Source organism: Calidris pugnax, unplaced genomic scaffold (genome assembly GCF_001431845.1).
Source record: "Calidris pugnax isolate Ruff unplaced genomic scaffold, ASM143184v1 scaffold13, whole genome shotgun sequence".
In the NCBI taxonomy this organism is placed as follows: Eukaryota; Metazoa; Chordata; class Aves; order Charadriiformes; family Scolopacidae; genus Calidris; species Calidris pugnax.
Window position 1 is genome coordinate 10,620,660 of NW_015090810.1, and position 21,406 is coordinate 10,642,065.

Here is a 21,406-nt window from a genome sequence, read left to right on the forward strand (position 1 = left end):
TATATGCTTGGTTTCTGTGTGGAGCCAACTTTTATTGCTGAGTTATAAACCCTTTGAAAATAGGGGCTTGTAATGGAAACACTGTCAGACCTTTAACTAGGACAGTCTTATCTGGCTCCATTATCTTTGCTTTTGTTAAAGCATTAAATGGTTGCATATTTGTTTTTCTTGAAGTCCCAGAATTTTAACATGGGTATATTACTGAATTGTTCTTTCTTCAAAATGTTATAAACATGCAGTATTGGAGAGTTTATCCAGACTTTGCAGTCATCTTTAAAAGTAAATTTAGTTGTGTCTTGTTTCAAGATTTTCTTGCTTATACAGTACATTTGGTCCGTAGCATGTTATTATGATACTAATACCAAAGTTTCCTTTTTCTCCTGCTTTCTTACTCTAGTCTTGAATTTTTCTGTCTCTTTTGTGCTTCTTTCTGCATAAAATGACAATGATGTCTTTTTGTTTGTCCCGTTCAGATGAAAAGCCATACCGTTGCAACTTTTCTGAAGAGGAAGCTCCAATGGTAACATCTCAGTTGGATGAACTCCCAAAGCTGGGAGGCCGCAACGCCAGAGAAAACGAGGTCAGGGAATCTAAACCAGAGATTCCTGCCCTGGTGTCAGCCCTGGAGAGTGTCATCAAGCAGCCCTTTTCGAAATACCAAGATCTAAAAGGTTCTGCCGACGTCAAGATGCCAGGATTTCACCACAGCCAAGGGCTTCCTTGCTCCAGTCGCATTGCTAGCTTTGCTTGTGGTGTGGGCCAGGCATCTTCAAACATGGTTATGGACTTGAAAATGTCACTCGAAGTGCAGGCTAGTCGCTCAAGAGAAAATTTGCTAGACTTAAACAGGGAGCATCCTCTGATAGAAAAAGGTGCTGAAGCTCAAGAGGTAGCTCCACTCGATTTGAGTGAAAAATCAACAAGGGATAATTCATGCAATAAAAATCTGAATACATCCTTGCAGGCTGCTTTAATTGTCTACCCGTGTCCTTTCTGCAGTCACAAGACCTACTACCCTGAAGTCCTGTGGATGCACAAAAGAATTTTGCACAAAATCAGCTGTAACTCGATGGTTCCCCCTTGGGTTCAACAGAATGGATTCAAGAGTATTAAAAACAACCTGGTCTTTCTGGCGAGGAGTGGGCGTACTGGGCCCCCTCCTGTTCTTGGCGGTAAGGAATGCCAGCCATTGCCCGTTGCCAGATTTACGCGCACTCAAGTGCCAAGTGCATTGCCAGGCTCCAAAAGCAGCTCTCTTTCTGTTGGGATGACTGCAAAGTCCGGGAGTACACATCAGTCAAAGGACGGTCATGCCTTCGGCCACTGTGGTCCATGCTTATCAGGTCTAGATGGGTACAGGCAGCCCAAGTTAAACCATTCCCAGGAGCAATACAGCATAGCAGCACAACAAAAAAGTAAATATGAAGCAAATTCCAAACTTATGCAAATGGGAGCCTATAGCAGAAGCGTAACGCCTACTCAGACGGTCATATCGAGGCCTAGCACTCAGCCCACCAACAGTAAGCAAGTGGAAAAGTACATGGTTCCCCAAGGAAGTACTAGTTTTGCCCCTCCAGGTAAGCACTGTGTGTCTGACTCCATGAAGGCCAAATTCAGCCCACCGCCGCAATATCATCCTCTGTGTAAAAGCGAGCAGTACACTAAACACGAAGAGCCACTGGTGCCTCAGAGGGAATCTCTCGTGAAGGCTGGGAATGAGATGAGGACATTGGCAAACTGCACAGCGGTAGCACGAGCGAGTCCACTGCTGCAGCCCCCGCCTAGCGCCGCCGTAGTTTCTCCGGCCTTACACTCCAGCAAACAGGATCTGGGATCAGACGGGCACGAGAAACGTTTGGACGTTTTAAATATCTTTAAAACATACATTCCAAAGGACCTTGCTTCGTTGTACCAAACCTGTGGTGCCAACAGCCCTGTCCTGGATCACACAGGTAAGATTTTCCCAGGCCCTTCCATAGCTGAGGACGTGGCTTGCTTGTTCCTGCTTCATCTGGAGTCATGACATGCTGTTTCACAGTTTCTTCCTTCTCTCCCTTTAACGGTCGGGATTACAAGTTCATTGTTTTTATCATTTCTGGATAGGCTTGAATAGGTTTGTTTACCGATCTCTAACATTGCAGAGCTCCCCCTCATGCACTGTGTGACATTTCTGTCGCAGGTTAAATGTAACTGGTTCCACCTGGAGTATTACTGTTCCTTTGTCCCCTCCTTTCAAGCAGGCTCAAGTTACACAGATGTGCTGTCACACGAAGATCCCCCTGATATGCTGGTGCTGGCACACATCATCATCTTTTTGCTTCGGGCAAAATAAACATCCTCTGGGGCTTATCTGTGATGTTATTTTGGAGGTTTTTGTTCAATTTTGTCTGCAAACAAGTCTTCCAACAATAGAGAGAGATAATCACTTGTCAGTGTCCTTTGTCTTTCTTGACAAAAGTCTTAAGATCTTCCTTGTCCATATCAAAGACTGCTATCCTATTTTTCAAATGATTCCTTTGATCTGTTTGTATGTTTATAATTAAAAAGAGGTAGGGCTGAATGTGTGCCTGTTAATTCACATAAGCAGGAGAGGCAGTTGTGCAAATAGCCAGTTTAAAAGTTCAGGGACTAAAAAAAGTATCAGTTCTCCTTCTGTCTCTTGCCAGTCAACTGCCATGTAAAAAGAAGAAGGAAAAAAAAGAGAGAAACCTATTTATTTGCATTTGAAACCATACTGTTTGATGATCTGCCAGATTTAGTTTGTCTCAGTGGAAACTGAAAAGCACACTGATTTATTACTCTTGAGATGAGGGTGTGTGTAGGGGGTCAGAATGGGAGCCATAGTCCCAGCTCTCACCATTTGTAAACCATCCCATTTTTTTATACACTGCTTCTCTTTGTAGAAGTTGTGCAAGAACTGAACTCCACATAGAAAGAGCACGGGTTCCAGACCGGTGTTCTAGTGTCCTCACCTGACATAGTGTTCTCTGTTTTGCCAAAAGCACGTGTGAAATGGAGCTTCTGACCCCATTTTGCAAGTGTGAAGAAACACGGGACATTTGGAAGCTGGTAGTTTAAGGACAGCTGTGGTCCAGTGCCCAGAAGGCGGGTGCAAATTGACAGCTCTGGCAGCTGGGAGGCAAGGCAGGAGCCATAGTGTTTGGTCAGATCTTGGTGGAAGGTCTTTGGGAGAAGACAAGAGGGCAAAACCTATCTGAAATGCTCCATGAGGTGTACCTTTCAGCCACTCTTGTGTCCGTTTTGCTCAATCATTTCAAAAGTTATGCTGGGTAGGAGGTACTGTTGTTATTTGTTACTGTTGAGTAGATTGGTTTGCAGGTGGTTAGAGGCTGCGTGATGATTGTAACTAACATCAGCCTCCTGTTTTTTGTTAAGGAAGCAGAGGAGGACATGCTCGGTTTCTAAAACTGCAGGGTCAGCATTCCTGTTTTTGTCCAGCTGGCTTTGCTTTTGCCATCCCAGTGTCTTCTGAAGTTTCTCCGTGCCCGCTTCCTGCTCTAAATACCAGTTAATTGTTCCACCACAAACTTGGTGTACCTTTACGTGCGTGCCCTCCTTGATGTTATCTAATACTACAATTGTGTCAACCTGCTCAGAGAAATCTTACTGGTCCAGTGAGCTCCCAGCTGTGCTAAGCCGTGTTCCTAGGTGAGGAACTAGAAGCTGGCTTAGTGAATGCAGGCACCAGAAAGACCGTGAGGACCACTGGGGCAAAGTAAAGCAGGAGCAGGGTTTCCAAGGAGGTCGCTATTTACTTGCTTTTTAAGAGGGATTTTATTGCCAAAATGTTTTTGCTGGGCAGTGGTTTCCAGAGACACTTAAACTGAAAGTTATTTAGTGCCCATCTCTGCTTTGAAATCTCTTCTTTCATTCCGAGTGTTTTATAGCAATCAAGTTTTCAGAATTTGAAACCTCTTTTTTTTATGTAGCTTGTCTTCATTTTATATACAACTTCCAGGTTGTTGATGGTTCTCCAAACCAATTGGCATGATGGCTGTTTTTCATAGCACTAAAATAAAAAGCTGCTGCAGGCAAAAGGAACGAGATCCTACCAACTGCAGATAGAGGAGGGTAAATGAACCTTGTCTGAAATAACATGAAATAACACATGGCCCTAGACTGAGCTCTCTGAGTCAGTATGCATCATACAATTGAGTCTTAATATGGCAATGTGAGTATGGCAATCATGACATAAATGACAACCAGAAATCCCACTTGGGTATACTATTTGTCACTTTTTTTTTTTTTTGGTCCCAATTGAACATTCCCAACACACTTTACTTGGGTGTTTGGTATACGGCCTCATCTTGGATCACACTAGAATATTTAGTCTGTGCAGTGTTCAGCTTCCTTTAGAGTGGCTGGATTTATTTATGGGATCCTTTCTTTTACATTTGTGTTTATTTCAGTGTGTCCTTGGAGGAGAGAGTTGTATGTACTGTTGTGACACAGCTGCAAACACAAAGCTTGCTGCGCTTAGCCTAGGTTTGTTTCACACTGCCCAATCTTCCCAAATCCTTGTAGAGAGAATCTTACCATTATATTTGGTGGTGATTATTTATTTTACTCATTATTTTTCCGTGAATCGCCAGATTAGGAAAGGATGGGTTATGGCAGCAGAAGCACTCTTTCCATGGGCTCCTTTGAGGCCAGGTTTGAGCATCGGTTTCACAGAAGCTTTCATTCAGATGGTCACGTTCATTTACCTTAATTTGCTAACACCTGTAGTCATCCACCCTCTTTTGTTCACATACAGGATAACCTGAGTGATGATTCATAGGGGTATTGCCTTGCAGCAGTGATGCCCATCCCTCAAAGCTCTGAACTACCAAAGCCTTATGGTGCTGCTTAGGAAATGCAACAATAGCAAATATACCTGGAAGCAATCCCATTTTTTCCACCTGCTTTTTAAATAAGTGAGTGCTTTTTAATAAAATGAGGGCCACGGAGGGGCTAGATGAAAATCCTAACCTGCTCACCTTTGGTGTTTGTACAGGGTACACTGGCTTATAACAGCATCCTCAGTCTTCCCTCTTGTATGACTCAGGAGGGAGCAGTGCTTCCATGAAGGCTGTCGGATCAGGCCCTTGATGGCTGCTGAGATGAGCATATTCACCTTTCACAGAGGGAGGCTTAGGGTATAGAGAGATTAAATGTCTTTCCAGAGGTGGCAGGAAAGCCACCTGAGGAGCCCAGGACTCCTTCACTCCATGGGAGCTTCTCTGCTGTTAGCAGAGCCTTGTCCTGCCTCTCTGGTGGCCGGCACAACAGTCTGGCACAGGCCATGTCTGGTCCCTCAACACACTTCACACAGCTTTGCTTTTGAGCTTGTAGCTGTATTTCTGGCCAGTGAGGGGAAATTGCTAGTAACAGACCAGAAAATCTGCTTTAGTTTTGACTGCCTTACAAGGCAAATCTGTCTCATTATAGTACATTGAAGCTCTCATTGAAATTTATGTGATTTTTTTTTTTTTTTTTTTTCTTTTGTGTGTGTGTGTGGGTATACGTGATCTGGATTTGCCCCTAAGTCATGATCTTGTATTTGACTGCCAGGAACATAGTTGTTGGGAGTGCGTGTTCAGCTACATTATGCAGACTGTGCTGCCATCTGCAGGAGGTGCTATTATAAAAAGAAAAAAAAATTGTGAGGGGTTTTTGTTTTTTTTTTTTTTGTCAGCCAGACATTTCTTTTCAATATATGCTCTGGTAAAAACATTGCAGGACACTTGGTGGCTTAAATGGCAGCCCATCTTCTTTTCCATTTGTTTTCAAATATAGCATCTGTATTTCAGATAAGTCCTCTGGCATCCTGCAGTTGATTTTTTAAATTGTGGGTTGAGTTTTTTTGTTGTCACACTTTTGTTCAGAATTTTGTTCTTTTTAAATGCTGTAACGGGGGGGGAGGAAATGAAGGAAAAGCAAAAACTTCACTTCCGCTGACAACCCCGAGAATTTCTTTAAAAGCCAAACTATTCCAGTGGCAAATGGAAACATCAGCTCTTTCCTTCTGAGGAGGGCATTTTACCAAAATAGAAAAAATGATGTTCAAACATATTTTTTTTTTTTTAATAATAAAAAAGCCCAATAAAAGTCAAATGTGTCTTTTTTGATCAGCAGCAAAAAGACAAAGACCAGCCCTTTAAGTCAGATGCTGTAAACTGACCTTTGGAGAAAAAGGAGAGGTTTGAGCGGTTTTCCACAAATGCTAATGGCCTAGAAAACATGTTTACCCAGGGCTGGGGGAAGGCTGCTGCGCTGCAACCAGCTCAAAATGTCCGGAATGACACTTTCATTCACAGATGTCTTTCGTCTGTGCCTCAGAGGTCCGGGGTCAAAGCAGCACCGGCAGGCAGGTAGGCAGGGGCGAAAGGTTTGATCAGTCTGTGATGGCTCCGCTCGCTCTGCATTTGTCTCTGAGGTATTGCCGCCCGGGGGGGACAGTCGGGCTCTGGTCCTACTCACTTCCTATTATCCATGTGACTTGTCTCCGCCACGCTGGAGTCACTTTGATTTGCCTGATGTACTGCTTGACAAAGCTGGGTGATGGCTGAGAAGTGGATCCAGCTGCTCTGAAAAGCGCACACCTGACATGCCAGTCCTGGTGCGGGCACATCATGGGGAGCATTTTTTAATTCAATGTAATTTATGCATTCTTGCAGTCCTGTGTGTGCCTGGCCTGTCAGCCACTGCCTAGATGAAGGCTGACAGTTGTCATCCAGGGCCTGAAGGTAGCCTCACATAATGACACATTAGACATACTAATGATGTTTTCTTCTGGCATAATGTTTTCTTCTCAACTTTCCTCTCTCCTCTCTCCCCCACCCCCTCCTCCTCCCCTCCCTCCCGACTACAGGGATGCTCAGGACACAAACACGCCAAGGAGACTGCGTCTGCAGAGAATGTGGAAAATGCTTTACCCAACCCAGTCACCTCAGGACTCATCAAAGGTCCCACACAGGTACCTTTTCACACTCCCTCTTGCTTTCTCCCTTTCCCGCTTGCCTGCTTTCGGATCCGGCTAACAAATGCCAAGAATTACATTGCACATACCGTGCTAACCTAAGTAATTCCAGTACCTAAATCTAATAGACAGGTTTTTTATTTTTATGACTATTGCTCTTGTTCTCCGGATATTGCTTACCTGATCCCCGCCCGAACTCCATAAAATTGCAATGCATTTAAGATAAGTCTGTTTGCAAATGCTTTATTTTAATTAGAGAGTAGGGTACTCAGAAATGAATATGCTAATGAATTCTGTTGCCACCAGCACAAATTGAAATCAAAGTACCCCTTTCAGCACAACATAAGGCTTTGTTTTGCCTCATCATTGCTGTTGACAGGAACATTTTTGCGGGAAACGAGATTTTTCCGCAGACCGGTCAGCCCTAAAATGGGAAATCCCTGCCAGCCAGTTTTAACCTTGCGTGGTCTGTGGTTGAGGCTGTAGGAGGCTAAAGCCACCAGTGTCGAGAGACCTCCTGAGCATTGCACGAGACAGTGAGACTAGCGGGTTCCTCCTGAAAAGTGTGAATGATGCATACATAAGCCAGTCTGATGCAAAATGACAGAGGCCAAATGGTAAGTAATGCAAGAAGAGGGTCCCTTTACACATACACTGATAATTAATGTTGTCAGTGATTGCTTTCTTCAGCGCCGAAGTCTGAATTAAAAAGGGCAGTGGCCCTAGGCTGCCATTAGCACACTCTCTTACAGTAAGTGTTACGGTAAATTGGTATTTTCCGGCCACAGGCTAGTAGCTGGTGTCTTTTTTTGAACGTGGTTAATCTGTAATGGTCTCAAATAATGTACACACACTAACGAAGCTTGAATGTTCATCTGTTAACAAGCCCCCTTGTTCCCACAGTGGTATTTGAGTCTAATGGACTCCGAGGTACTGAAGTTCACACCACCTCCGCAGATGCCCCAAAACAAGTATGTTTTACAATTAATTGGATGTTTGGTTTTTAATGTGGTAGCTGGGAAAAAGTTGCACAATGATACTCATCACTAAAGCACTGACTGGTTTATAACATGTATAAATAATAACGGTGTTGCTTGATTTTCAGCTCTTAAATTTTTTAAGCATTTTATAAAGTCTATTATATAGAGAGTCAGTTAATTGTAGAGCAGGTAGGTGGTGTTAAAATAAGCATGTTACTGGGGACTGGGTGGGATAGGTAACTCTGTAATGCACAGTGATGTGTAATAGTGAGATAGTACATAAAGAATTCCTAGAAATCATTTGCTGTTACAACTAAGACATTTTCTGCTGCAACAGTACAATTGATGCTTAGGCTGTATTTTTCTGAAGACTATTCATACCCTGGTATCCCATATCTGGCCTTTGAAAGGCTCTCATCTTCCCGTTTCTACGGACTCTGTGTGGTGGTGTGCTTTACTGTTTCTAGTGTACAGAGTTTCCCATCTTAACCAACACTTCTCAGCGCTCTGAATTATACATGACAAAGCTGTTACATAGAAAACCATTAAACTGAATTTGTTTCATGTATCTTATGTCTTTGGAGACCAGTGTCATCACCTGGACCTTCCCACACCATCTTCCAGCTTGGCAGGTGGGTATCAGGGCACGCCTTCTCATGGGCAGTTTTCTTTCATTGTGAAGCTGCCTCCAGCATCACTCACTTTTCCTTTCATCTATGTTTTCAGTTTAATTGTGACTACAGCACTTTTCCAGTCCTCCAGTCTCATACTAAATGACTGCAGATGGTTTCACTATGCTTAGAGAACGCATCTCCATGCTAGTGCTGCCTTCGTGAAGTTTAGGAGTTGGTTTCTACTTGCTCAGTACACATCCTCACACCACCACATCGCATAGTTCATACGCTGCAGCCTTCATGGAGACTCTTAGCAACTTCTCTGTTGCACTTGCATCTTTCTGGCCCAAAGGCTATGCAGGGAACCCAGCCTCTGCCGTAGGAGAATCTGAGTTGCTGTCAGGCCATAGAAGTGGCCAGCAACTCACCTCATAAAGTTTTCAAGATGACGTAACACTTCGATAGGTGTTGTGGGCAATGTTTACTTTGCTTTTGTGGGACAGTAGCAGCAAAGTTATGCTATAGTTGGAGAACTAGATGGAAGTGCTCTTTTTGTGATGCTTATCTAATACAATTGTGCAAGGACGTACCTCTGAGTAGAAGTATGTGACAGGGTGAAACACTGCAGCTAGTCTTTGGTTCTTATTGGTTAAGTAATGTAGTTTTAGTAAACCTAAGCATCTTTAGAATGCTCTTTCATCTTCTCATGCTCGTGGTTTTATCTCATGTGTGGCTGAGATCAGATTCTGAAGACATCTGGGCTTTTTTCCTCTAAAAGTCAATGTAAGGTCAAAGTTGGAAATACGTTTCCAAAGAAATCTGAAATGGTTGTATCTATCCAGAAAGAGATGTGGCAGCTCAGTCCATATCTGGACTCCTTTTGCAATTTGGGTTATATTACTGCACAATAAATTTACTCATAATCTTGTCTCTGTAAACTACTGCCATGCCAGAATTTATTGACTAACTTCTTCCACGGCAAACGTAGTTTGCTCTTGCAGTCTCAGTCCATGTCAATCTGTCTTCAAAGTATTTGATTAAATTACAGCATCTCTCAATACAGCAGAATACTGGGTAGGGGTTAGCATCATGAATTGCTTTGTCTCTTGCCAGTCAGTATTTCTTCCGCAGAAGCTGCAGTGTGATCACTTCTCCAGGAGATAGTTCCCTTTCTTTTGTCTTGTTTGCTTCTCGGTATCAGCCTTTGTCTCAGTTTGTCAGCATCTGTGTCGGTAAGGATTACTCAGTTGTCTGCTGTTTTGCTTGTTCTCGTCGCGAGCAGCTTTGTGCTCCCCCAGAAGACTTCTCCACCCGCACAGTCCCTGGGCGTTAGAGAGGTAACACGCTCATTTCTACCTGCAGCTGTAGGGGCCTTCAGAAGCGCAGAAACGAGCTTGCACTGAGAACGATGCCTGCAGCATTCTGGTAACATTATGATTTCCCACTTTAAACATTGTCACTCCGTGTCTTCATTTCATTTCTTAATTGGGGACAGATCTATTCATGAGAGTTTACAGTGTATAGTCAGTTCAAGTTACAGAACTGCAATGCACATGCTCCAAGCAAGAAACAATAGTCGCCAGGTACGGTAGCTTGAGAATGAAAGGTATTTTTTTTTAATGTTAAGTGGAAATGATTCACTTTACATAATGTTTCCTCCTCACAGGTAAAATATCTTCCCCTGAGTAGTCTGCTAAAGAGTAAAAATATTAACATTAGTATTTCACATTTCCCCCATTCCCTTCAGCAATCAACCTGAAGATCATCTCTAAAGGTTTCCTTTATGAAAGAATGTTAGGTAGGGCTTTTAAAATCCCCCAGCATAGTAGCTTACAAGAGTGTTACATTATGTAGCGGTTTTCTCGCAGAATAATTCTAATTCTGAGAGTTAAAAATAGGGTCTACAGCTAGGCTTCTTAAAAATGAGCCAGCTAAATCTATATTTAGGTGTCTAAATAGGAAACCTACTTTATGGTAGTGAATCACCAACAGGAGACGCAGGTGTTCAGCATCACTGAAAAGTAGGCCACCTATGGGGGTGTGTAAAGAAAACCATACACACCCAGTTTTGATAATATTACACTGGGCTGTGTTTCATACTTTGTTATCAGCACAAATGAAATACAAACAAAACATAGGAAATAAGATGTTAATTTCCCTCATAACATAATTTACTGTGGTTTCTTACTTCTACCTGAATGCCTTAAAAATAACAAAGGAGGACATCGTTGCATCAAATGAATTTCCCATGAACTCTGGAATACTTCCTACTCTTCTTTGTCTAAAGGACAACAAATGCTCATTAGATACCCCAAGTCAATACAATCTGTGCAAAGTCATGTAGATTCTCTTGAAATGCTGCCATATTAAACATACTGAATATTCTGAATATTTTTATAAATGCTAAATATCCCAATATATCCATAATTAAGCTTGCTTCTCCACAATGAATATGTATCTTAATTTGGAATACACTGAGCAGCATCCAAAGACCTGATTTAGTAGGCATGAATTCGGGGAGCGCGCTCCAGTTGCTTGTATGTTGCAAGACAAAAGCTGGCTCCCTTTTGGAAGGGTCCCTGCGACCGCGTGTATCTTGAAGCCACTACCGCTCTCCAAGCAAAGCTCTCCTAAAGTGTGGGGTCATTTCAGAGACACTGCCTGATGCTGCAGCACTGCAGCCAGAAGCCCAATTCCCAAGTGCTTTCAGTGTCACAGGAGTCAGTCTCTAGCCTGTGTTTGCAAAATGGTGACAGCAGCGGTAGCAATTTCTAGTACATATGCCTTGCATTAATTTCTGCTTCTGCCTTTTTAAAAACATATAAAAACTTGGCCCACTTTAGGAATATAGTTTATCCTCTATTAGTGCTACAATATGCTCTAAAAATGTTAAGGGACAAGTTATTGGGCGTTCGAAAGGCATGATTTACTGGTTAGCAATGAGGAAGAGTTCTGTCTAATTGAGAATATATGAAGCATATTTGCAGTGCTGGAGCCAAAGATGACAAGTTCTCTGCCGTTTGTGTGAGTGAAACAAGCAAATCCCCCAAACTCCAACCTTTGCTCTCTCTGGAAAAACACCTTTTCACTCACAGAAAATAAATTAAAAGCTACAGCCCACAAAAAAAATATAAACTGTTGGTATCATAGATACCTCTGGCAGAAGCTTTCCCCATGCCAGAAGGCAATGATGGTCCTTTTCAGTAAAAGAACTGTGGACACCACAGTTTTAGGGCCTCATTCATTGAAAAGAGAGGTACTCAGTAGGTCTTGTGTGACAGGGGTAAACGACCTTCATGAAGGAGTCTGTAAGCTTTAATTATTTCCACTATAAGTATTTTAAAGTATTTCTTGTAGTGTTCAATACTTGAGAGAGCATAAATGTGGATTGTCAGAATTTGGGTGATAGATTGGAAGGAACCATCAAGAAAACACTACATCAATACACAAATTGTAAAGGAGCTTAGGGGAAAGGCAGGGGGCATCCGGTACCTCTAAAGTTTTTATAGTCTAGCCATGCTACAGCCCTGATTGTCCTAAAGCAACTTCGGAGAGAAAAGGAAGAGCAAAAAAAAACCAAAACCAACCAGGTTTAAAAGTTATTTAAACCATTGGTTTTGAGTTTGGTTGGTTTTTTGGGTTTTGGTTTTTGGTTTTGCACTTGAAATTTTAGCACTGTCTGTTAGAAGTCCTATTTATGACATTTGTTCATATGAAATGTCTTGCCCCAGTTCCTTGCAGAGTTTCTGCTAAAGATCATGATTAATAGTTCAGTCCTCATTATTGCAAATGTTATTTTTAAATAGTTATTCTGAGAACAAGAATTCCATTAATCAAAATAATAGATAATGAACAAATAAATGGCAACCTAATTTGTCTCGTTCATACATATGGAGATTATAATGCAAACAATCAAGGAATCATGGAGGCTGCTGTACCAGCATCTGAGCAATATGCATGTACTGTATGTCTGCTAGTTTATGAGCGTTACAGACAGGATTAGCAGCTGTAGTTCTTGTCCCATCTCTTTCCCCTTGCCAGCAAACTGGAGCGGTGTCTCTGCTCCAAACTGATCATTGCAATTTATTTCGATATGTCATGCAATAATCTATCTCCAATATATTAACATGCACACACACTGGTTTTTTTTCCTGTTAACTGGTGAAAAGCCCTAGAAGTTGGTACGAAAGCAGCTTTTGGCATGGAAGCTATAGGTTTCACTTAAAAACCGATCTGTTGTTTTTCCCCTTTAAAATGCTGGAAGTGAAGGAAGCCTGCTTTTTAAACTGGTGAACGTTTCACGGTGGGGAAGATTGCAGTCCAGCTGTGTGTCAGCTGGTTCAAAATCTGACTGTGAGTACAAGGAGCTGAGCCCCTGGATGGGTTTTAGCACACGTGAAGCTCAGGTGCTATTTCCCAGTGAAACTGGGAGCATCAGAGGGGTCCAGCCACCCACCCATCCACCCACCACCCCTGGTCCCTCTGCTCCACCCTGCCAGGTGGGAGAAGGATGATGACACCTTTCATAGGTCTGGGGGTTGGGTGGTCCCTGGACCTGCCAAGCACCTCTCTGCCACCCAGCACCCCGCAGGCTATCCGTGCCCAAAAAGCCCCCCTAATGACACCCCTTTTTTCAGTCCTTACCCAGGGAAGCTGGGGAGAGGCGCCTGCCATCCCCTTCCCCTCCCTTTTTCCCCCCCTTTTCTCCCAGCTGGGCGAAACCCCGCCGTGCTCCCCGGTGTACGTCGAGCTGGTTCGATACGAGACGTTTTAATGATGAATGCCTCCTCCTGGAATTGTGGCTCTGTCTCTCAGGCATGATGCAGCCCCGCAAAAATGTAAAGCATCTTTCTTGGTTTACTGCAGGAAATTCAGCATCCAACTAAGGAAGTTTTATCACATCTCTCATTCAGTTACTGTTTCCTACATTTCAAATATACTGCCATCTGTACAGCAGCTTTTTTTTTCTTTAATTTTGTTGCAAATCTTTCCGACTTAAACCAAACTTTGACTGGTAAATGTCATGAATCTCGGGCCAGGTTTAATTAGGAATTTTCTAAATCTATTAACAAAAGAGATGCACTTAATACATTATGTCAACCAGAGCTGGGCTTTCTTTAGCTATTTCGAGGGCTGCCATAGGCACAGCTTGAAACTTGCTTGGATTTTACATGGGTGCCGTATTTTATGTTGCATTAATTTAAAATGGTCTGTTTCACTTCATCAAGACTTTAGCTTAAGGATAATGCATTTATGTAAGATTAATCTTGCCATGTTGTTTTAGGATCAGGATTGTAAACTGCATTGTTCCGACAGTGATGTTCTAAATGTCATTTTAAAGCTTTTCTTGGGAGCTGCAGGCTCCCACTTATTCATGATGTTATCTTTAATTTCACTTGATTTTAGAATATCCCTGCTATTTTTTTCAACGTGGTAATTATTCATGAAAATGGTCTAAAAAAAAATAAAAGGAAGATGACAAGGAGGGGGGGAAAGCCGCCTTAGCGTTTGACAGACCTGCACAAGAATTCGGTTTTTCCTCTTTTAGCTGCCTCTGTGACCTCAAACTTCAGCCTTTTTAAAACGCTGGTCTAGTTATGAATCCCTTTGGGCTAGCTCAATATTCTCCAAAATTTTTGGAGGCCTCTTCTTCCCCTCCTTGTTCTCAGCCTTCTCTGAACTGCTCCATCAGACTCTGTTACTTGCTCTTCTTGTCCGTCGGGGACTTTTTATATGGACCTGACACATTTTGTGTTGGTGGAGGTGATTAAAAAAAAACAACACCAAAAAGGCTTCCGATGTGGTGGGCCAAAAAGAACGTACGTGGTGCTTACAGCAGGGCTTGCTGGAGGGTGGCGTGTGGGAGCAGAGGCGAGAATGAGCTTTTCCTTCTCTCGTCCTTCTTGCAGGGGAGAGACCACGGCGGTGCGGAGGTGGCCCACACGCTGCCTCTCCGGAAGGGAACCTAGAGCCCCGGCAGAGCAGCCCCCGGGCCAGCAGCCCCCAGCCCGAGCGGCAGAGCTGGCAGCCCCCCGTGCCCCGGCGGCTACCGAGCAGCCTCCCTGCCAGCCATCCCCTCGCCCGCAGCCGCTGCGCAGGACTGCAACCGGCGCTTTGCCAGGAGGGGGGTGCCTCCGCGCTGTTAATCATTTTAAAATAAATGAAGATGCTACACAAGATATATATAAATTGACGTACTAATCAGTCCCATGGTTCCTTATTTCCTTTATAACAAACAGTGGAGTTGGCAAGCGCCGTGGCAGCACAAGGCATCTATATTAATCAAGAGAAGTTTGAGACACTGGAAAAATTAAACTTTATGTGATTTGGACAGCATGAAGAAGTTAAGCACTGTAACAAAAACCTCCCTGATGCTCACAATGACTATTTGATACATTTGAAAAACAGCAGTGGATTCGAGGGCTGGAGAAGTATTAATTAATGAAACTGCCACTGCCTGTCATGCTGAAAAGCAAATTAAAAAAAAAACAACCAGAGAGGAAGAAGGGGGGGGTGCAGGGAAAAGGTGGCATTCGGTGCTGAGAAAGCAATGCTTGATGAAGGATTAAAGGGACTAAAGAGAAAGACCGTCATTCTGCAATGGTTTGTTTCATTACAGTTTGGGGACCACTTGCATTTCTAGTGCTCTTGCTCTTGACTGCGCACCATTAATAGTATGTGAATATGGAAATTGAAACACTTCCAGAGAAAAGCTTCTATTCTGCTTTGGAAAAGAAAAGCTAGTCGAACACTAAGAAAAAAAAAAAACAGGCTTCTGTGTTTTACTCTCAGGACCTTTTTTTTTGTAACAGGGCTACTTTCTTCGACCTGATCACAAAGGAAGTCTTCATGTTTAGAAAAAAAAAAATAATAAAATGAAACAAAACGCTGAGCTGTCTAACGCCACTGATCTGTGTGTTTAGAAGAAAAAAGGTGTCGCTGAACAAGTTTGGGCAGCCCTTGGGCCCGCACAGTACTCTCTGCTCCTGCGTTGGGTTCAGCGGGTTCACTGCTCCTCCCTGGGCCCAGGGACGTTCTGGAAAGACAAGGAACTTCTTTTGTGGTGGCAGGTTCATGTTCATATAAATGTGTCATGTCTTGTACTTGGTGATCACTGGTGGTGTTAGGAAAAAAAAAAGAAAAAAAAAAAAAGCTTTATATACCTCTTCTACAGTAACTCTTTAACTGCAAGTTTTCAAGGTGGGGTTGTGGCACATAACAGGTTGTTAAACCATGCAGTGTAAGCAATTAAAAATGTATTCCACAGATATAAATATTTTCTTTTCTTATTGCTGTGACACTATGTGTGATAGTAATATTTCTGAGAGTTTCAGATTTTGCACATATAATTTTATGCATTATCAAAAGTTACTGCTGCCTTGAAAGAAAATGTTCTGTGAAAATTTTTGCAAAAGCTTTACTAGTTTTTTTTTTAAATTGTAACATTTTGTAAAGGCAGGAAATGGATTAAAAAAAAAACCCTAGCATGCTAAATATATTTTTCAAAAAAGCAATAATTTTACATGTACAGAAATGCTAACCTTTAATACAGGTGAAAGCAACAGTTTACTTAATACAATAACGGAATAGTGCTGTTTTTGTAGAAATGGGCTCCTGACACAAAGATTTGTTTAAAAAAAAAACACAGAAAACAGAAAAAAAACTTAAAGCGTGATCTTTCTGTTTCAACAGTTTTGGTGGGCGTGGCGTTGCTTTTTTTTAAAAAAAAAATCTAGTCAGTAATTGGTTCTGGATACTACTTGTTACTTGTTTTAAATTACTTGACAGTTTTTGTTACTTTGCAACACTTGCAACAATGCAAATTAACTTTCTTATGTATTTTTTTTAAACTAGTTTTTCCTTATGCTATTACACCAGATGTATACAAGAATTCTCTGTAAGTCTCGGTGTAGTTAGGAATGTCTGTGCAAATACTTATAAGTGACTGTAATTAACTGTTCTGTGAAGTTATGTTGAGGGAGGTCGCATAGACACATTCCATTGTACACCAAAAAAAAAAAAAAAGAAAAAAGGAGAAAAAAAAGAAAAAATGAAATATTTTGCTGTGTTGCTTAATGATTATCATTTTGGGTTTGCACTAGCTTTCTCAGTTTGTTTTGTTTGGGTTGTTTGGGTTTTTGTTTTGGTTTTTTTTTTTTTTTTTGCTTTTGTTTTGTTGCTTTTCTGAGTCATATTTTCCATGAGTGAAAGTAATGCAGTTCAGGAATGCACAAAAGCTAGTTGCTTAGCCTATTTGTTTGTGTTCTAGTTATTAAAAACTCTTCTGTACCCAAAATGGCACAAAAGTGTAGTGTACATTTGTAATTTCTCTTTTTTTAATTGTATTTTTTTGCAAGCTGATCTAGAAAATCTGAGTTAATATTTAGAGCCAAAAGCTTTTTTTCTGGAGCTTTTCTTCCAGAATCTCTGACAGAGAAGCTAGTGCTGTCACTGCCATTACCAGGGTACTAATCAGCAAAGTTTACAATCATAATTTAGTTCCATGAAGAACAACAGTAGGGGAAATCAGTTTAAATAATTATATGCTGTGTATAGCACAGAAATGAGATTTTCACTTAATTAAACAAGAAGTAAGAGTGGGTGGGGGAAAGCCAACCTTAAAGACCATCTGTTTTCAGAAGCAAATCCCACAATTTCTTTTTTCTTCTTTATCATTTTATTGTATTGATTTGTTATTTTAGTTAGGCCATAGTATTTAAAATGAGTTGTGTTCCTTATTTATTTAGTCAATGGGCTTTGATCAGCTCTTTTAAGCAACGTGATAACTTTTTTTGGCATGACGCTCTCCTGTAAAGCCCTTTTATGACTGTTACAGGGACTTTCTACTACCTCTACCAATCTACTGTTTCTTCTTCTTACAGGTTTTTATGGTGTTGCAAGTCTAATGTAACTTAGACAATAAAGGGTTTGATTATCTACGCTGCAGATTCTCAGTGTATCTGCCATCTCTCTCTCTCTTTCTCTCTCCCTCTCTCTGCTTTTCGTGTGGTTTATTGTAGCTAAAGTGCAGAAGACCTTTTTTATTCTAGCTAAAGCGAAAGAAGACCTTCCCTGTCAGAGTATTTTTGTGTCCCGAATGTTGTGTGCTGACCGAAAGTCGAACTTGGAGAAACTTCTTCCACGGAGCTAATCAGCTACTGCATTGCCATCGTGCTGTTTGCATTCTTGAAATTCCTTCCGTCTAAAATGCTCTGAATAAATGGGTGCATACTGCAAAATGGAAAGCAAATTAGAAAGCCAAAACAAAAGTTTTGTATTTCAAAGCCACTTGAAGTTGAAAATCCTTAGTGTAAATTTTATTATCTGCCCCCATCCTATGGAAGACTCTGCTTATATGAAACCAACTCGTTAAGAAAATTATCCTTTAGAAAATGGCATCCTCTTGTTGATGCAAAAAAGTGTTCTGCTATTAACTGACTGTCAGATAAAAATGTGTCACTGAAGGGATTTTCAGGCATTGATGTCATGTGCATTTCATGGTAATCCCTGTAAACGTGTTCTAGAACTTCTAGAACTTTGGGGTGCTGCATGTTGTGGAGCTTACACATACATTGGTCGTGCTCGACACATCGGAGCATGTGTGACGTTTTGAGCTATTTTAAAAATTTGTGTCATTCTAGTGGCAGTACATCCCCCTCTTTGCTTGTTTTCATGCTCAAAGAGTTTGTGACCAGGCCTGTGTTTGCTTTTGTTCTCCTTCCTTGCTGTATTCCCATGCTGGGCTACTTAAAGCATGTAACCTCAGCAGCTCCAACAGGAGGGCTTGAATTCATTGACACATTTGCAGATCTCTCCTTGAAAAGCCAATCTGTCATGAGAAGACCTGGGACAAAGCAAGAGATCGCTTCTCTATTAGGTTCTTGCTACATAAAATATGTTTGGTTAAAAGTAGGAGAGGTTGCATTTTACGTCAAGTAAAATTTCCTGCTTTCCCTGCAAGCCAGGACTTTTAAGCCAGCAGTTCTGTGCAAGGCACTGAATTGCAGAGTCCTCTTCCCTCGTGCTCTCTCCTTTCTCTCTTGCTGTGTTTGACAGCCCCATCCTGCAGGGCAATCCAATGTTGGGGGGCAAAGCTCATGTGGATTCATTGGGAGATTATAGGTAAGGAGTGCCTGCTTGACTTCCGTATTTAGAGAGCAACTCAAATAAAATGGAGTACGTTCATATACATATATATATATTCCTTTCACTTTAGTTTTTCATTATAAATTAGGAAATGGAGAGCTAGGCATGCAAAACAGTTACAGATCAGAGAATGTACAGACATACTCTGCCATTAATTGCTTGCAGTGGGGCTGTTTGTATGCTGGCGTCCTTGAGAGGGACTATAACCATGTGGTGACATCCATAGGTGTCTCAAGGTAGACAGTAGCTGTTAAAAATATATTTATGCCTATATTTTCTTCTTCATGTTCATTAGCGCTGCTTTCAGGAGAAAGAAAAAAAAAAACCAACCAAAAACCAACTAACCAACCCTAAGCCCCAGAAAAAATTGTCTTTCATTTGAAGCTGGTGGACGAAGGACAAACTGTAGATGGAAAAAAAATAATCCCTATGTGTTGGGCATAAACAAGTGTTTCCAAACTGGTCACCTGGTGCTGGTCAAAATAAGGGACACTTTTGCTATTGAGAGAAAAGAGGATGTTGTGTTGGGAGTAGGAAGCAGGCGCAGAACACGGGATTGTTTTGTTTTGGCTTGGGTAAAGGGGTCAAGAACATCAACGTGACCCAGCTGCATGGGTTTGAGTGCTGAGGTGGATGCTCTCCATAGGGCCATAAGAAGAAGAGATGGTGAAAGCATGGGAAAGATCAGTAAGGGGCTAAGTTTTGGCCCTCAGAAATTCGAGTAAGTAGATGAAAAGCCAAAGCTGAGAACAGGACCAAGGAGAAGCCGGGAGTGGAGCAAGCGGTTTAGAGGAGAATCACCACAGAGTGGAAAAGTTGCCAAAAGGGGCAAAGTCAACCGTGTGAGAGATCAAAAGGATGTAGAGATGGAGCAGAAACTCTGAAACTTAACACAAAGAGGTCTGTGCCCTTTGCAAAGGGCTTCCTTTCACATGAAAGGGGGGAGGGATCGGAAACTTCAGAAAATAAGCACATAATTTAAACTCATTCTGCAAAAATGTTCTTTTGTGGCATGAGCCTGAATGATGTTCTGACAGAAAATAAGGGAATGCCTTTTTGGATCTTTACTCTCGTGACTGATGGGTGAACCAGAGTTAGGATTATAATTGAGAGTAGTTGAGGCTGGACTGAAGGGTTTCTCCAATACCCAAGGGGGTTTGAAAAGCATATTGCTGTTTTTGAGAAACAAGCAGACTCTGATTAGCCCCAAGCAGGAGGGGAAAAAAACAACCAAGGCAGGCAAGAAGGCATAGTGTTTTAAGCAGATGCTGAACTGGAGCAATCCTTTGAGGATGCCAGAGGGTACATTCAGATAGCATTCTCTAGTACAGAATATTTTAAGATGCCTCATAGTATGTTGGATAAAAGAGATGGGGATGCTCAAAGCTGTTAAGAAAAAATGTCCAATGTCAAAATGGCTTCAGACACTTGGCTCTCTCCTGTGTGAAATCCTTTGTATCTCAGATTTAAGTTGTAGTTCATGTAAGATTGGTACAGATGGCTTGATTTGTTTGTTCCTGTGTCATCAGTGTTATCTACAAAGGTGAGTTACTTGTCAAGAGTTTAGAAAATGTGAGGTACCCATGTTCCCTTTCTGTATGTGAAAATCTTGGCGTGTCATATTTCATCCTCATCAACCCAGGTACCACAGGAATCTTAGAAGATTTTTTTAAGCAGAGAAAACTGATATATTTACCTTCTAAATATTTGTTGTTCCAGTATGACATAAAATAAAAGGAACGCTGGCCCTCTAGTTCATCTTACTCCCAGAATTCAGCTTACTTTTCTGGGATGGGGCCTTGCCAGTGCCTTGCCTGGGACAATTAATGAGCCACTAGTGGTTTCTGAGACCTACAGCTTGCTGCAGAGCACTGGAGCAGTGCTCCAATAAACACACTTCTGCTGGGGATCTCCCTTGGCGAAGGCAGGTTGCGAACTGAACCATTTCTTGTTTTTACCGTAAGTTTTCATGAAAGTCATGCTGATGCTGCGGGGAGACTAGATCTGTTCTTCCAGATGGGAGCCAGCCGTGGGAGGTCACTGCCATCAGCTCACCCCATGGAGGACCGTGGATTTCAGTGATAACTGGTTTACTGGCTGCTGCTTTCCCAGACCTTTTGTTTTCATGTGTTTCTCTCCTCCCTCAGAAAGCACAGATGCAGGTGGTTGTTTGCACCATGGAGGAGCTGACATCTCCAGAGCAGTGCTGGGAACAGGCGGTTGGGAAGAGTTTCTACTGGCAAGAACTCCACATCAGGGGATTGCCAAGGAGTCCTGTCCCTTCTGCTGGGGTTTCCTTCCCACCTCTCCTGTCAAATCAGTGCTCCAAATAATGCACAAACGCCTCCTGTGGATATGGGAGTGATTGGTTATTCCCAAGTTGTTTTTTTTTTCTTTTCAAATATTGACAGAGTAAAGGGCATCCTTGGACTGCATTATTAGGGAGACAGTCTGGAGGAAGCCTCATGCAGATGCGATACTAAGCACATTTTATACCTGTGGGAAAGTTAGGTCCACTGAAAGTCAGCTCTGGGATCTCTGCAGTGGTGGATTTGTGGAAATTTGCAAACTAGAAGGTGGAATTAGGTGGACATTTGCTCAGGTGCTCCGTCTCTGGTTGCTGACCATCCCTGCCTTCAGAGGGCAAGGCTGCCTCCGCTGGCGCTGGGTGGTGAGGGGGGGAC

General features: G+C 42.2%; 1 protein-coding gene across 4 annotated transcripts in view; it reads left to right on the forward strand.

The window, feature by feature from the left end:
* The window catches only part of ZNF516 (zinc finger protein 516), a 63,997-nt gene extending 46,481 nt beyond the window's left edge, over window positions 1–17,516 (forward strand). The window contains exons 2-6 of one of the 4 annotated variants that reach the window (XM_014938722.1): window positions 474–1,952; window positions 6,875–6,979; window positions 7,886–7,953; window positions 8,547–8,594; window positions 14,486–14,679. In XM_014938722.1, the coding sequence (XP_014794208.1) occupies window positions 474–1,952; window positions 6,875–6,979; window positions 7,886–7,953; window positions 8,547–8,594; window positions 14,486–14,545 (1,760 nt within the window). In that variant the 3' untranslated portion in view covers window positions 14,546–14,679. Of the gene's footprint in view, window positions 1–473; window positions 1,953–6,874; window positions 6,980–7,885; window positions 7,954–8,546; window positions 8,595–9,938; window positions 10,632–14,485 lie in introns of those variants that run through there. The other 3 variants (XM_014938724.1, XM_014938723.1, XM_014938721.1) reach the window with 3 other exon arrangements.
* The last annotated feature ends 3,890 nt before the right edge of the window (window positions 17,517–21,406 follow it).